The sequence below is a fragment of the Lolium perenne genome, chromosome 4 (assembly GCF_019359855.2).
Source record: "Lolium perenne isolate Kyuss_39 chromosome 4, Kyuss_2.0, whole genome shotgun sequence".
Classification (NCBI taxonomy): Eukaryota; Viridiplantae; Streptophyta; class Magnoliopsida; order Poales; family Poaceae; genus Lolium; species Lolium perenne.
The window spans coordinates 275719228-275732431 of record NC_067247.2 but is presented as its reverse complement, the minus strand read 5'-3'; the positions used below and the strand labels follow the sequence as shown (position 1 = coordinate 275732431).

Here is a 13204-nt window from a genome sequence, read left to right as displayed (position 1 = left end):
CCTTTTATTATCACTATCAGAGTCAGCTGGCTCCGGAAATGTGAAATTTACCATGAGTTTCCTAAACATCAGATTTTTGGATCTCGTATCGACGTAAGTAACTCCTTCGTCCTCCTTTGCAGGTTTCTTCCATTCTTGAGTGGTGATCGGGATGGTGTCCCTAACAATAACTCCGCATTGACTTACAAACTTTTTTGCGTGATCCTTGGGAGAAATCGGTTCGCCGTCTATAGCGATTTCCGTGATGATGCACCTTTCATGCTCTTCCATCTTTCGGCCGCGCCTCGTTTAGTTCTGCCGTTAGAGTGTGTTGATTGGGAGGTCTAAAAGAAGAAACAACGTTAATATATGTATATGCACATATCTGTAGGCTTGGTTAATTAATATATATACACCTCGACGTGGTGAGCTTCTCCCTCGCAGTCGTCACCTTCTCCTCACCGGAGCCGTCTCCACGGTGGTCTTGATCATCTTCCTCATCGGAGCCGTCTCCTCGGGTTCGCTCGTCTCCCTCGCCGGATTGGTTTAGGTAAAGAGAGGTGATATCGTCATCATCACGGATAATCTCCTCGACGAGGTATTCTTGTTCTAGGTCTCTTTCCATAGTTTCTGCAAAGACTTAAAAGTTATTCTAATGCTATAAACACAACGAAGCTAGATTCTACAAAGACTTACAAGTTTCTGCAAAGACTTACAAGTAATTAAGAATAATGCTCAATACATGATCAATAATAGTGCTGAAAGCAGATAGTGCAGTTACATGCATACATAGATCGATAATACATCAATCACTACTACAAACACTCAACCGCGCAGACCGGGTCCTAGAGGGCGCCGACCGGGTCCTGAGCCGCGCTGGGTGTACCCCCAAAGCCACGGAACAACAACGGGAGCATAGCTAACATGAGATCCCTGCATAACGCTCCATCCGGTCCTATACATGTTGTCTAACGCATACATGTAACGGCGAACGTGCTGGTCCTCCGCTTCAATGCGCTGAGCTACCTCCTCCGGCGGGGCCGGCTCCCTCTGAAACGAACGTGGCCCATAAGACCTCCACCAGAGAATATCCGGGTTGACGACGGGACCCGGATTCCGCACCAAGGTGCGCGCCCCGGAAGATAACACCTCCCGAGTGCCACCGGCGGAGCCGGTCCCGGACTTCCCCATCTCGCCGCATCTCCTCTAAAACTGTCCTAGCTCCAGGACGCGGAGGCCGCGGCATCGTATGCAAACTAACAAATATAATAATAAAGTACTTATGAATATGAATGAAACTAACTAAATTTTGTCTAACACATACTAATAAAGTACTTACTACTTTTTTCTAACACATACTAATAAAGTACTTACTACTTTTTTCTAACTAAATAACTAAATTTTCTAACTAAATAACCTAACTAAAATCTCGAACTAAATTTTCTAACTAAAACTAACAAATTTAAACCTAACTAATTAAAATCTAACAAAACCTAACAAATATTCTAATAAAACCTAACAAAAATGTAACTAAAATCTAACTAATTCTAACTAAAATCTACTAAAATCTAACAAAATCTACTAAAATCTAACAAAATCTAACTAATTCTAACAAAACTAAAATCTAACTAATTCTAACAAAACCTAACAAAAATCTAACAAAATCTAACTAATTCTAACAAAAATGTAATTAAAATCTACTAAAATCTAACTAAAAAAAGAAAAAAAGGAGGGCCGGGGGGTGCGGCCTCACCTTGCCGGCGCGCGGCGGAGGGCGGCGCGGCAGGAGGAGGCGACGGCCGCGGGCGGCGGCGGCGCGGAGAGGCGTGCGGGCGGGCGCGCGGAGTGGTGGGGCGGCGGCGGCGCGGAGGAGGAAGAGCAGCAGGCGGCGCGGGCGGGCTGGCGGCGGCGCGCGGCGGCGTGCGGCGACGGCCGGCGACGGCGCGGGCGGCGGCGGCGATGGCCGGCGACGGCGAGCGGCGGCCGGCGACGGCGCGCGAGGAGGAAGAGGCGGGCGACGGCGGCGTACGGCGCGGAGGAGGAAGAGGCGGGCGGGCGCGGCGGCGGCCAACGGCGGGCGGACGGCCGGGACGGGCGCGGAGGAGGCGGCGGCACGGTCGACGACGGCGCGGGCGGCGTGGGTGCGCGGCCGACGGCGGCGGCGGGGGACGGAAAATTTGGGCAGAGTTTCACTACGATTTGTGTCCTCGCGCGAAATGGAGAAGAAGGGGCGCGCGGGGGCAGTTATATCATCGACCCTTTTGCACCGGTTCGTGGCTGGAACCGGTGCAAAGACCCTTTTGCACCGGTTCCAGCCACGAACCGGTGCAAAAGGGTCAAATTTCGGCTGAAATTTTTTGCTTTCTTCCCGCCTTTTTTCTCTGATTCGCGCGGGATCGAGTTCCCGCCACAACGCTGCGCGGGTTTCCGCCACGACGCCGCGCGGGATATGTTCCCGCCACGACACCGCGCGGGACATTTTCTGCGCCACGACGCCGCGCGGGATATTTTCCCGCCACGACGCGTAGCGCGGAGATTTCCCGCCTAAACGCCCTCTATAAATAGTACGCCCCCGTGTCTCCCATTTCACTCATCACCAAACCCTAGCCCATTGCACAATGCCCCCAAAGCCGCACCCGCCGCCGGTGGAAGTGGACCCGCAGCTCGCGGAGATAGAGGAGTGGGAGGAGCTGCTGCGGCAAGAGGCGGCAACCAGGAGGGCAGCAGCGGATGAGGTGGACCCGCAGCTCGCAGAGATAGAGGAGTGGGAGGAGGCAGCGCTAGCGGCTACCATAGAAGCATTTGAGAGGCAGAGTCTCCAGGAACTGCATAAGCGGCCGCGTGTGACGGATCTGGATAGTGAGGAGATGCATAAGCGTCGTCGTGAGGAGGAGCTGCGGCAGGAGGCGGCATCCAGGAGGGCAGCAGCGGATGCGCGGAAGAACTAGTAGAAGTTGTTATTTTAGTTTAAGTTTAGTTAACGTATCTTGTTAAATTTCAATAAAGTCGTTGTCGTTTTATCCCGGTTAATGGCTGGAACCGGTTCTAAAGACGGTTGATTAGTTTATATACCCCTTTTATCCCTAAGCATCGGCTGGAACCGGTGATAAAGATGGTGGATTAGTTTATATATCCTTTTATCTCGGTTCCTGGCTGGAACCGGTGCTAAAGATGGGGGGCTAAATCTGGGGGAGGCTTATCTGTTATTTGCCTTATCTGGGGTGGTTTCATCTGGGGGGAGGGGATTATCTGGAGGCACACACCGCTATATATCTGGAGGCACACAGCGCGGAGTTTCTCGAAGATGTCTTAGATGGACGGCCGTCTTAGACATCTTCGGAAGCTCCGCCCGAGTAACTCTTCCCGCAAGTCCCGCTCGGAAGCTGCTACTATACACCCAACAACTAGTAGGTGAGGATAAATTTGCAAACATGTGTATCTACAAAATAATAAACTTGGATAATTGCATTTAGTTCAAACGACCAATGTTACTGATACATATCACAACAAACGCTTCACAATATGAGCTCAAGGTACATTATGATCGCTTCGACCGTAACCATGGAGTATCTTCAGCATTTAACGCGATGGTTGGATCAATGTTCACTGTGAAGGGCGGAATTTCAGCAAACTTATTATAATCTTCTGACATGTCCGTCTTGTCCTCGACTCCCACGATGGTTCTTTTCCCTGAAAGAACTATGTGACGCTTTGGCTCATCGGATGAGCTCGTTTCCTTATGTTTTCTTTTCTTCGGTCTAGAGGACATGTCCTTCACATAGAAAATCTGAGCTACATCATTGGCTAGGACGAATGGTTCGTCTCTGTAACCAAGATTGTTGGTATCCACTGTTGTCATTCCGTACAGCTGGTCTACCTTTACCCCTTTTCCATCCAGCTTGAACCATTTGCACCGAAATAAAGGGACCTTAAAAGAAGGTCCATAGTCAAGTTCCCATATCTCCTCTATGTAACCATAATATGTGTCCTTTTTGCCACTGCTAGTGTTTGTTGCATCAATGCGGACACCACTGTTTTGGTTGGTGCTCTTTTTATCTTGGGCGAACGTGTAGAAGGTATTTCCATTTATCTCGTACCCCTGGAAAGTCACTATAGTCGAAGATGGTGACTGTTGTGGGTATACTTCATAGGTGTACCATCGACAGTGCCTAGATCCGGCAAGCCCGGGTGGCCCACAGATGGTGATGAGGCATGTGGCCCATCGGGCGGCCCAGTTGCTGTTGATCATGAAGGAAGAAGTCCAGCCCAGGATCAGCAGGCCGGATCCGTACCGACCTAGGAGTGACCCGGATCCAGGGAGGCCCATGAGGAACCCGGATCCAGTACGACGTGTATGGAAGGCGGATCCGTGACGTGCACGGCAAGATATTGTACCGTAGCTAGGCTATCTGTAATCCGGCTAGGACTCTCCATGTAAACCCTAGATCCGTGCGCCTTTATAAGCCGGATCCCGGGAGCCCTAGAGGCACAACCACAACTCATTGTAACAACGCGAAAGCGCCCAGATAATATCAGACAAGCAGCAGTAGGCCCTGTCATCGTGCAGGTGTTCCGAAGCTGGGTAACTCGCGTACCACCGTCCCGTGTGCACTCCGCCCTATGGCCCCTACTTCTTCTCCCCCTCGTGAGGATCCCTCCTCCGAGGTACCGTCGATTAGGCAACGACAGTTGGCGCCCACCGTGGGGCCTGTGGCGTCTGGAGGCCGGAACCGGGAGGGTTCCGCCATGGGAAGCTACGACGACACCATCGCTGTGGGGCGCGTCCTTTACGCCGGAAATCTGCCGATCGTCCCTCCGGATGAGTGCTGGATTCCGGCTAGGACAAACCCCGTCAAGCTCTCCATCGTCCCAATTGGCGGCATTCACATCTTCATCGGGGAAACCGTCGATTCCGACGGAAACCCACTGGTAAGTAACGCAGACGCGACCGCCGCAGAGCTGGACGCTGTCGCGAAGATCCGATCTGAGATGCAGGAGCTTCCCAAGGAAGATTCCGCCTCGGATCTGGAAATTTCAAAGCCCACCCAATCCGCCCCCGAGCAGGAAACAAAGGTGGAAGACCAATGCAGATCCGCCAGGGTTTCCTGTGTGTTAGAAAAGCAGAGGTGCCACTTCGTACACTTCTTGGCCCATACCGCCGGAACCGCCCCTCAAGAAGACGGAGTTGGTCCTGAGCAGGTAGAGGCACCGGAAAGCGGCGCAGATCCGGATCAGGCTCAGCTTGTCGGAGAAAGCGAAGCTCCGGTTGAAGAGTCGATTTTGGGCAATCTGAGCCCAATTTCCGGCGACACCCCGTCCACGGAATCTGATGACTTCGTTCGCAAGATAAGGGAGTACGGATACGGCGATCAGCCTGAAGTCGACTCCGCCCAGCCCAAGCAGGTTCTCGCAACGGTAGCAGCGCTGGGACAAACTGGATCCGGAGACCAAGTCAGCCAATCGACCCCCAACCATCCCATCAAGGATCTCCAATGTCTCGAGTGCGACCCCAAAGGGATTCTCCCTCGGAGGAAATCTTGTCGGCGAGAGGAGGTGGCCGCGCGAGCAGTTCTTAACACACCTATAACCCCGGGCGACGCCGCAGATCCGGAGGCCCTAGAGACCGCCAGAAGGAAATGCTGGCCACAGCCAAGAGGCTCGCCGATACCGAAGCTGCGTTAAGGATAGGAAGGGCAGATCATGCAGCACGGACGGAAAACTTCGAGAGACAGGACCGCGAGATTGCTGCCACACTCGAGCAGGTCAAGAGCATGAGGGCTGAGTGGGAGGTAAAGATGACCTATGCGCAGGCGGAGGCCGATCGAATTGTTAGAGAAGCAATTCCGCCTCGCAGAATACCCTTCAACACGCCCGCAGATCACCAGCCGCTGGAAACTCCAAAGGACAACATGCAGAAAGCTGCGGAATTGCTGAAGAAGAAGGACGAAGAAGTTGATATCAACTATCTCCGCACACTTGTCGCTTCAGCAATGCAGCAGCAGAACAAGGCAGATACTTCGCGCAGGTTGGAATCCAATCCGGATAACTGTGTATCTACCGCGCAGAAGGACGATGAATCGCACACCGGATCGTCGGAGCGCAGAAGAAGGGCCAGGGAGCACCCAAATCCGATCCCCGTTCCGTCACAGACGCCTCCGTCGGATCCAAGGAAGGGAAAGGACGCGATGTACTCCGGAAGAGACAAATACCGCAACCCCTCACCTCCACCCAACGGTTACCCGCGACCCCCTCGCCGCCGTAGTCCAGCCGGAAACACCAGGCCCGTAGGGCATGGTGCGCTTGTTATCCGCGACAACGTGCTGCCAAGAAACAGAAACAGGGAGCGCTCGCCGGAACCTCGCCGGAATCAGAACAATGTTCATGAGCCTGAGCCCAGGAGGAGTCGGAATGAAGATCGCGGTCCAGAGCCTCGCCGGAACCGCGATCCAGAACCTCGTCGGAGCCGCGATCCGTAACCTCGCAGAGCCGGGACCCGAGCCTCGTCGGAGCCGTGACCCGGAGCCTCGCCGGAACGACCAGGGCAGCCAGCGCCAAGGCGAAGGCAGCCACAGGAGCCGGAGTCAGCACCAGGAAGGCCGAGGAGATTCAGATGGCGGAAGCAAGAAGTCAGACCGCCCACCTCGCAGGTCTCCCTCACCACCACCTAGCGGTGGCGGCGGAGGTGGAGGCGGAGGCAATGGCCGGAGATCTCGCTCTCGCTCCAAGTCTCCTCGCCACGGCTCGCGCGACGCGCGGGACCGCCTTAACGAGTACAGAACCGACTACATTGGTCCGAAGTGCTTTGGCAGGATGATTCGAGAGGAACCAAAGCCAAGGATGAACCTCAAGCTACCCGGAAATCTGAAGCATTATGATGGCACCGAAAGGCCGGATACCTGGATTGAGGATTACTACAATGCTGTAACCTTCGCCGGAGGAACCCCTAACATCGCCTGCCGCATGCTCCAGTTGTACCTTGTAGGTCCAGCCCGGATCCGGCTCGGCGACCTCGAGAAGAACTCCATCTTTTGCTGGTTCGACCTGAAGAACGCTTTTGAGAAACACTTCAGGGCACCTACAAGAGACCTGCCACAACAAGCGACCTACAGGCTTGCATCCGTAAGAAGGGCGAAACATCAAGGAATTTCCTTACCCGATGGTTGGCATGCGTAAACGAGTGCGAGAACGTTGACAACCGCACGGCAATGCACGCCTTCATTGGGGGCTTGCAGCGAGGAGGATTGCTGCGACACAAGCTAACCTGCATGGTCAATGCAAATCAACTGACGTTGGATGACATGATCACCATCGCTAGCGATCACACTGCCGCCGACGACGACGCAGGCGGTGATCTCGCAGCCACAGCAATCCCCCTGCACCAACAAAAGAAGAACCGTGACAACGGCGGCAGCAGCAGCCATAAGCGCAAGAACCCTGATGACCAGAAGAGTGGCGGATCCGAGATGGTCGCCATGGCGTTTCAACGCGGAGGTCCAGGAGGCGGAAGAGGACGCGGACGCGGAGGCGGAGCCGGCAGGGGTCAGCAGCATACCTCCGAGGTCACTGCTGCCGGATCCCGCGCACCGCAAACCTATGAGGAGTACAGAGACATGCCCTGCCTGGCCATCTGGATCCGGTTACAGGGAAGTCCACTCATACCAACCGCAATCGCAAGTGGGTCAATGATCTAAAGAACGACCCGGAGGCCGGATACAAGCGCGCCCGGAAGCACCGCCCTCGCGGAAAAGGTGGCAAGGGCAAGAACAAGGACAAGGAGGACGATAGTTCCGAGGCGATGGATGAGGATGATAACTCGCCGGATCCCAAGGCAGGATCCGCAGGAAAATCCAACCCATTCGACAAAAAGAGCGTGGGGGCTTACCACACTTTCCTCGGAACCCCAACAGTACGCGCCTCCAAGTCAGCTACCCGGATCCTGAACGCCATAGTTCCGGCTGTGCCGCAGTACGTCAGGTGGTCGGAAATCCCGTGCACATTTGATCGGAAGGATCATCCCGCAATTGTGCCGAAGGAATGCTACGCCTTGGTTGTAAGTCCCCGCATCGATGGGTATGACTTCTCCAAGTGCCTCATGGATGGTGGAGCTAGCCTGAACATCATGTACCTGGAGACTCTAGAGCGGATGAACCTCACCAAGGAACAGCTCAAACACAAAGCACCACCGAGTTTCATGGCGTGGTTCCGGTAAGAAGGCGAACTCCTCGGCAGCATCACACTTCCCGTGGCTTTTGGCGATGTTCATAATTTCCGCGAAGAGAAGATCACGTTTGAAGTTGTGCCCTTCAAGAGCTCCTACCACGTCATCTTCGGCAGGCCCACCTACCACAAGTTCCACGCAAGAGCGTGCTACATCTACAACAAGCTCAAGATTCCGGGTCCTAAAGGTATGATTACCGTATCCGGAGACTACAAAAAAGCTCATGAGTGCGAGTTAGGCGAAGCCGCCTTCGCATAGTCTGTGATAGCCGGAGAAGAGCTGAAAGGCTACGAGCCGCGGTGGATACTACTGAGATGCAGACCACCAAGAAGCAAATCTCCGAGCAGAAAACCTCCTTCAAGCCCGCGATAGAAACCAAGAAGCACGACCTCATCCCATGTGACTCTTCCAAGCAGGTTTCAGTCGGAGCCAACATGGACCCCAAATAGGAAAGCGCGCTCGTCGAGTTCCTCCGCGCTAACATGGATATCTTCGCATGGCAACCTTCTGACATGTCCGGAGTACCTAGGGAACTCGCCGAGCACTACCTCAACATAAATCCGGCCAAACCAGTGAAGCAAGCTATGCGACGCTTTGGAGATAAGAAGCGCCGCGCCATAGGAATGGAACTAGCAAAGTTACTAGAAGCAGGTTTTGTAATAGAAGTTATCCATACCGATTGGGTCGCGAATCCCGTCCTTGTACCCAAAAAGAACACTGAAATACTAAGAATGTGCATCGATTACTCTGGCTTGAACAAACATTGCCCGAAGGATCCGTTCCCCTTGCCGCGCATTGACCAAGTCATTGATTCGACGGCGGGGGCGGAACTTCGTGTTTTCTTGATGCGTATTCCGGGTATCATCAGATCCGGATGAAGGAATCCGACCAAAAGGCGACTTCATTCATTACCCCGTTTGGTACTTACTGCTATGTTACTATGCCTTTTGGTTTGAAAAATGCAGGTGCTACTTACCAACGTACGATGCAGCGGTGCCTGAAGGACCAAATTGGCCGGAACGTGCACGCTTACGTCGACGACATCGCGGTCATGACCCGGAAAGGATCCGACTTGATCAGCGATCTCACAGAAACCTTCGACAACCTCCGCAGGTACAAGATGATGTTGAATCCGCTGAAGTGCGTCTTTGGCGTGCCAGCCGGAAAACTCCTTGGCTTCATAGTCTCTCACAGAGGCATTGAGGTTAACCCGGAAAAGATCAAGGCAATCCTGTGCATCAAAAGGCCAACTTGTCTCAAAGATGTGCAACGACTAACTGGTTGTGTTGCAGCAATCAGTAGGTTTGTCAGCCGTCTTGGCGAGAAGGCACTACCTCTGTACAAGCTGCTGAAGAAAACAGACAAATTTGTCTGGGACGACGCAGCTGATGCAGCTCTTCGAGGGTTGAAGGAGATACTCACCTCCCCTCCTATCTTGGCAGCTCCAGCAGAGTCAGAGCCAATGCTCCTTTACCTGGCAGCTACCAACAAAGTCGTCAGCCTCGTCATCGTGGTGGAGCGAAAGGAAGAAGGTCATGAATATGACGTCCAGAGACCTGTCTACTACATCGGCGAGGTGCTGACGGAATCAAAACAGAGATATCCTCACTTTCGGTAAGCTAGCTTATGGCGTGTTCCTAGGCAGCCGGAAGTTGAGGCATTATTTCCAAGAGCATCCAAGAATGTGATCGTGAGCAAGGCTCCGCTGTCAACAATCCTCAACAACGCTGACGCAACAGGACGTACGGCTAAATGGGGCATCGAATTATCCGCCTTCGACATCGCTTACAAGCCAAGGACTGCGGTAAAATCTCAGGTTCTGGCAGATTTCGTTGCAGATTGGACAGAAGCTCCGGATGCAAGTCTGGAGCCGGAACCAGAAACATGGGTCATGCACTTCGACGGATCCAAGCAGCATCAAGGCTCAGGAGCCGGAGTCACCCTGAAGTCCCCTACCGGAGAAGAATTGCAGTATGTTCTGCGAGATCCACTTCGAAGCTACCAACAACATGGCGGAATATGAGGCTCTACTACACGGTCTGCGCATCGCTAAGGAAATAGGGATCAAGCACATCATATGCTGTGGAGATTCCGACCTGGTGGCACAACAAGTAGCCGGAACCTGGAACGCCAGAAATTCCGTCATGGCGGCCTACAGAGACGAAGTTGACGAGATTGCCAAGAGCTTCCTCGGATACGAAGTCAAGTACGTCAGGAGAGACGATAACACAGCGGCAGACATGCTATCCAAGCTCGGATCCGGCAGGAAACCAATTCCGCCTGGCATTTTCCTGGAGCATCTCCGGATACCCTCAGTTAAGGGCGCTAACCCGGAAAACCCAGAGGTGGCAGTGTCTCCGGCTAGGGAAGTGATGGCTATCATTCCGGCCTGGACCCAGCCTTTCCTGGACTACCTCATCGATCAGAAGTTGCCAGAGGACGAGGTCCTCGCACGACGTATCGTCAAAGCGAGCACGAACCTACACAATAGTTGATGGACAGCTCTACAAACGAAGTGCAGCAGGGGTATTTCTTAAATGCGTCTCCAATCAAGATGGCATTGAAATCCTCAGAGAGATCCACGCAGGGGACTGCGGGCATCACGCCGCTCCCAGATCACTCGTTGCAAAAGCTTTTCGGTTAGGTTTCTATTGGCTTACAATAAAGAAGACGCTGATAAAATAGTCAAGACCTGCCGAGGTTGTCGGTATTTACGCTACTCAACCAAACGCTCCAGCCCAAGAGCTGAAGACCATACCTATCACCTGGCCATTTGCGGTGCGGGGGCTTGATATGGTTGGTAAGTTAAAAAATCATCTCCTGGCGGTTTTGAGTACCTCCTGGTCGCTGTTGACAAGTTCGGCAAATGGATCGAGGCTAAGCCGTTGAGAAAAGCCGACGGTGCTACCGCACTACACCTCGTCTGCAGCCTCGTGAAGAGAATCGGCATCCCGCACGGCATAATCACAGATAATGGCACGAACTTTGCTCAAGGAGAATTGAGGGATTATTGTGAGACAATGGGGATACGATCGGACCTCGCATCTGTGGCTCATCCACAGTCCAATGGTCAGGTTGAAAGGGCTAACGGCCTAATATTATCAGGAATTAAACCACGCCTTGAAGGACCGCTGCGACGAGCAGCCGGAGCTTGGGCTGATGAGTTGGAGGCTGTTCTGTGGAGTTTACGAACTACCCCTAACAGATCAACAGGGTTTACCCCTTTTTTCCTGGTATACGGATCCGAAGCCGTACTTCCCTCCGACATCATCCACGATTCACCGCGAAGTTTCCGCCTACAATGAAGAAACAAATTGACGAGGCAAGACAGCTATCTGTGGACCTGATCGAGGAAGCTCGGAACTTAGCAGATCGTAGATCCGCCATCTATCAGCAAAAGCTCCGACGTTATCACAGCCAAGCCGAGTTCGGAAACGCTCCTTCATGGCAGGAGACCTGGTCCTCCGCCTTCGACAGGTGAAAGACCATAAGCTGCAATCTCCATGGGAAGGACCCTTCGTCGTTAGCAAAGTGCTTCATAACGGGTCGTACTACCTTGTCGATTTCCGCGAGTTAAGGGATAGACCTGCTAATTGGCACCGGAAACGCAAGCGTGAGGATCCGGATGACATCTACGATGAAACAGATCGCCCTTGGAATATCGCACAGCTACGTCCTTTCTACACTTAGCATATATTTTCCGAGTTCTAAACTCTGTAATAGTTATACATGATCAATGAAATAAAGCTTCTGGTTCACTCTTTTGAGTCTTTTACCTCCTTTACTTGTTCATTTTAGATCGTGTATGTTTTTTCCAACTAAAACCGCAGAGCTGGATTTTTTCCGCCTAGGCGTGTATGAAAGTTGTGATTTTCAAAATCGTCCTTTAGGACGTAAGCTTAAGTTTTCTCGATAAAGTTGTTATCTCGTTGCGAACTCGTGGATTCCTAGTAGCGATTTCCGGCACCTATGCCTGGGGCTTGTTTCCACGGTTATGGACGGACTGCCATTGGGCTTCGTCGCCGCTGGCGAGCGTTTCCGGCTAAGGTTTTCCGGCTCGTGGAAGGTCAAGCGAGCAAGCCGGAAAATAACGAAGTCAGCACTTGCTTTCCGACATAAAACGAAACATGCACACAATATTTAACGGATAGCAGGATAAGTGTTTCCGCCCCATGCATAATTGTTTCGTTCCTAGCTACTTAAGAATTTAAAGTCTTATTACAAACCCTCGCTGGGGCCAAAATGATGCATTGCTTTTCCCGCAGGAATAAAAGTTCTCACTCCCCCTTAGCCGGAGAAGTTTTGCCCTCTGGATCTTGTTCCTTGGCGCCTTCGGCCGGAGAAGATACGTCTTCTTCACTTTCCTTTTCTTCGGAAGCAGCAGTGCTGGTCTTGGGTTCTTCTTGGGGCGCATCCTTGGAGCTGGTCCAGGTAAACTCGGCTCCGGATTCCGCAGGTCGAGCCTGGGCGTCGAGATCCTTCAAAAGTTCCGCTTCTAAGGCCTCGTCAGCAGCGAGGACGACCTTGTCGTAGAATTCCTCGTGCCGGATCCTGCGCGCGATGCGGGTGTCGTAGCCGCTCACTGCATCCAGCAGCTCGCCGACATCCGCATCCGGAGGAACGCCCGTGGTCACTTCATCAAGATCAAGACCCGGAGTATGTGCTAGGCACATGGTCAAGGCCATTGCAGCTGCGCCTCGGGCTGAAGATGCTTGTAGATCAATCACCAGCTCCGGCAGAACGTCCATCTTACCAATAAGCTTGCGCACGTCACAAGTGCGGCTCCTTTTGATGTTCAAATTATGGCATATTTTGCGGGAGGCGGAGATGAGATCCTTGCAGTCATCACCCGCGAGTTGCAGAAGATCGTCTCGTGGGAACAAATTCCGGCGCTGTTCCGGGTACCCAAGCGGCTCTACATAAAAAGATAATCAGGATATAGGCATGCAATTTGAGCGCAAAGTAAAAAAGAATCGGAGCAAATATCTTGACAAGGTTCCGATATCA

General features: G+C 52.8%; 1 protein-coding gene across 1 annotated transcript in view; it reads right to left on the bottom strand.

Moving 5' to 3' along the window:
- Positions 1-1196: 1196 nt before the first annotated feature.
- The window catches only part of LOC127347642 (uncharacterized), a 31402-nt gene continuing 19394 nt past the window's right edge, over positions 1197-13204 (bottom strand). Inside the window, exons 4-6 of the mRNA XM_071818161.1 lie at positions 12743-13112; positions 2009-2237; positions 1197-1235 (exon numbers count right to left, since the gene is read on the bottom strand). Of these exons, the coding sequence (XP_071674262.1) occupies positions 1197-1235; positions 2009-2237; positions 12743-13112 (638 nt within the window). The remainder of the gene's footprint in view (positions 1236-2008; positions 2238-12742; positions 13113-13204) is intronic.